General features: G+C 45.8%; 1 protein-coding gene across 1 annotated transcript; it reads right to left on the bottom strand.

The window, feature by feature from the left end:
- Window positions 1–950: 950 nt before the first annotated feature.
- Window positions 951–1,866, bottom strand: LOC127755412 (dirigent protein 1-like). Its single transcript, XM_052281086.1, has one exon. The coding sequence runs from the start codon at window positions 1,808–1,810 to the stop codon at window positions 1,232–1,234; it is 579 nt and encodes a 192-aa protein (XP_052137046.1). The 5' UTR covers window positions 1,811–1,866; the 3' UTR covers window positions 951–1,231.
- Window positions 1,867–3,777: the final 1,911 nt, after the last annotated feature.

Raw genomic sequence — 3,777 nt, 5'->3', positions numbered from 1 at the left:
GTTTATATAATTATGTACTCTACTTGACTGGAAAAATCACGCCCAATGATGCAACTATGAATAATTACCTAATGATGCAACTATCAATAAGTACAAATTTGTTGGATGAATTGAAAAGTAGTACACTACTTCACAAATGATTTTTCCATGCGGCTAAAATCGATTTTCCCAGATAGGGGATGACCCGCCTACACCCAGATGTCCAAAAAGTCAGTATTTTTACATGGGGAAGAGCAACTGCATGTGAAAATACAGTATTTTCGCATGCGGGCGCTTAAGCTGTCATAATGCAAAAAGTTAAATCGAAAGAAAATGAACAATCCAAAACCATAGCAACTCCTATGCCTGGCAGCCGTTGCCGCCGCCCCCGCTCCCACCCCCGGGGTTCGTCCTCGCTGTTGCTGACGCCCTCCCCACCTCCCATCAGCATTGCCATCCCTACCGCCAACCGCCGGATGCACCATCGCTGCCCACCCAACCACCGGATCCACTGCCGCCAAGCTCTCCACCGCCCTCCCCACCACCGGATCCGCCGCTCCCTGCTCCTGTATGCCGCCGGATCCCTCTAGTGATGGCCACTCCCGCTCGTCCGCCCACTTGCCACCATCGTTGTCGTCGTAGCCATCGCCACTATCATCATGGCCGCGGTGGAGGAAGGGGGAGGGGGCGAGAAGATACGAGGAGAAGATAAGGGAGTGGAGTGGAGTGTGGAGAAGTTAGGAAATGAGATATTTTAAGAGGAGAGAATAAAGAGAGGGAGGGGACGGGTAAACGGTTTGGTGCTAGGCGGGCCTATTAAGAAGCCTGCCTACGAAAATTGTTTTTTCGCATGTGGTCTTTGAACCACGCTCTTGGGGCAGCGATTTTTGCAGGCGGGAGCAGTTTAATTTGCCAGCAACCTCAAGGGGTCTCATTCGGAAAAATCGTTTCTATAGTAGCGGTAATTAATTTAGAAATATCTTAATGTAAAATGTAGTTTGTGCGCTGCTGCCTTTAATTGTCCATGAGAAGGCGCGTTCCAGGCACGAACGTGACCGGAACACACGACGCTCACGCTGCAAACATGCAGACGTGCTCATGCAAAAAATCGAAAATAGACGAGCTACAGTACAGTACAATACATCACAGGACGCTGGTTACAACTTTAAGCAAGAACACATGAAATGAATAGGCATAGGCATGCAGGAGAGGCGCGCGCGTTCTAGCTGTACGTAGTGTGTCAGGCTGCTAGCTAGTGCTGCAGGTAGACGTGGATCTCGACGACGCCGCCGGCGGCGAGGCTGTAGTCGTAGCTGCTGCTGGCCATGTACCCGCGCGCGAGCCGGAACCGGCCGGTGCCGCCGACGACCACCGACTCGCGCACGCCGACGCCGACGTCGATCCGGCCCTTGATCGCCACCGAGCTGCCGCGGTGCTCGCCGGCCTCCATCACCAGGTGCATGCTCAGGTCCGTCACCAACCCGCCCTCCGACACCCGCACCCCGAACCCCTGCGCCGTGCCCACGCGCGCGCTGCCGGCGTCCGGCCCCTCCGTCAGCGCGTTGTTCAGCACCACGATGTCCCCGAACTGCCGCGGCGGCGACGAGCCGTCGACGATGTCGGTGGTGGACTGCAGCAAGGAGCGGCCGGAGACGACGCGCATGGCGGTGGGAGCCGGGCCGGTGTAGGCGTCGTGCATGTAGAAGTGGAGGTGGGTGGTGGTGGTGGTGGCGGCGGCGGCGCTGTCATGGCGGCGAAGGAGGACGGCGGCCGCGATGAGGAAGGAGCAGCCGAGGAGGAGGGAAGGAGACAGGGAGGATGACGCCGCCATGATCGACGTTATCGAGCTTGCTTTGTGTGTGGTTGCTACTGGCAGGCAGCCCTCATATATACGCACACTATGTACGTACTGGTTTATGATTTGTTAGAATCTAGTTTTAAACTTAACCAAACTGCAATTTTTTTCTCCTTGTTTTAAACGTGGGTTTATTTATTAAGGTACTGACTAGACCACCTTTCTTTTGTTTCGCTTTGTTCCAGTTGCTTTCGATCCAGTACTACCTCCGTTTTAGGTTATAAAACTTTCTAGCATTGCTCATATTCATATAGATGTTAATGAATCTAGACACATATATGTGTAGATTCATTAATATATATATATATATATATATATATGAATATGGATAATAGTAGAATATCTTATAATATTAAACGGAGGAAGTATTAGCTAAGTGCAAGGAAATATAGGGTCTGTTTGGGGAGCTTAAGATTCTGAGAAACAACTGGTCGGTAGCCAGCTTATGAGAATCTGGAAAAGCTGGGTTTCCCAGCTTATAGCTTCTAGGCTGTGTTTAGTTCACACTAAAATTGGAAGTTTGGATGAAATTGTAACAATGTGATAGAAAAGTTGGAAGTTTGTTTGTGTAGGAAAGTTTTGATGTGATGGAAAAGTTAAAAGTTTGAAGAAAAACTTTGGAACTAAACATGGCCCTAGTTTATTTTCTGGTTTATACAATTACAGCTTCTCAAAATCTAGACCAAAAGCTAAACTGTTTGGGGGAGCTTCTGATTCTGGAAGAAACTGCAGCAGCTAGAAGCTCTCTCAAACAGGGTCAATCCTTGCATATAATTTTTTTACTCCTTTCTTGTCATTTTCGAAAAGAAAAACTTCGCTTTAGTTAGTACTACTCTATTGGTTCTTTTGACGCCGTCAATTTTTATATGCGTTTTAACCATTTATCGTATTTAAAAATCTTATGCAATTATGCAAAAATAGAAGTCTTAAATGATAAAATTAATCACAATAAAATAAATAATAAAATAAATGATATTATAGCATTTTTAATAAAATAAATGTTTTACATATGTTAAGTCAATGATGCTAAAGAGATACTATACACAAGCATGATGTGTGGGAGTGGTAATAATATTTAACAATGAAACATAGAGAGGCGTTTTTAAGGGTGGCATTTCTGGTTATACACGAGTCCCTCCCATAGGGGTGAAAACAGAGTGGATTCGGACGGATAGTGGTCATACCATATCCTAAACCATTGAAGTTAAACTTTATCCACCTTACATTACCCAGTGCAACGCACAGGCATTGTGCTTGTTTAAAGAAAAAAGGAATTAGCAATATCTATATTAGATAAGTTTCATTAAATTTAACATTGAATATATTTTGATGCAATATTTGTTTTGTATTGAAATGTTACCATATTTTGCTATAAATTTGGTCAAAATTTTAAAAGTTTGACTAAGAAAAAAGTCAAACGACTTCTAATATAAAACAGAGGGAGTATGATTTTTCACATGCAGGTCTATTTTTAAGATGTGGTGCTCTTAACATAACTAACATAACCGCCCTACGAAAATCACAACAAAATATAAAATAATGGGCCGGGTGATGGGAGTGGCAAAACTCTCGCTTAATTATCCTCTCCCCCGTCCCCTCTTACCCTCCATCTCCAGTACAGCGTGGTAGCGTGGGAAGCGGGCTTCGGATCCAGTGGAGCTCGATGAGGAGTACCTCTGTGATGGCCTCCATCGCTTCTCTCCCCCTCCCTTGTGTTGGGATTGCTCACTCACAGCTACAAGTGTTAATCACAAACACTTTTGTCTCTCTCTGGTGGGAAATCACTTCCTCTCTCTCTACACTACCGTGTTTTTGCCACAAACACACACGCACAAAGGCTTCTCAGGTAGACACACACAAGCAGCACAAGATGCAAGTATCTGTTGATTCAACCACCCACGGCCTCATCATTTTTGTCATTATATATAGACTCAAATTACATG

This window comes from Oryza glaberrima, chromosome 11, assembly GCF_000147395.1.
Source record: "Oryza glaberrima chromosome 11, OglaRS2, whole genome shotgun sequence".
NCBI classification, from domain to species: domain Eukaryota; kingdom Viridiplantae; phylum Streptophyta; class Magnoliopsida; order Poales; family Poaceae; genus Oryza; species Oryza glaberrima.
This window is presented reverse-complemented; position numbering and strand designations above follow the sequence as displayed.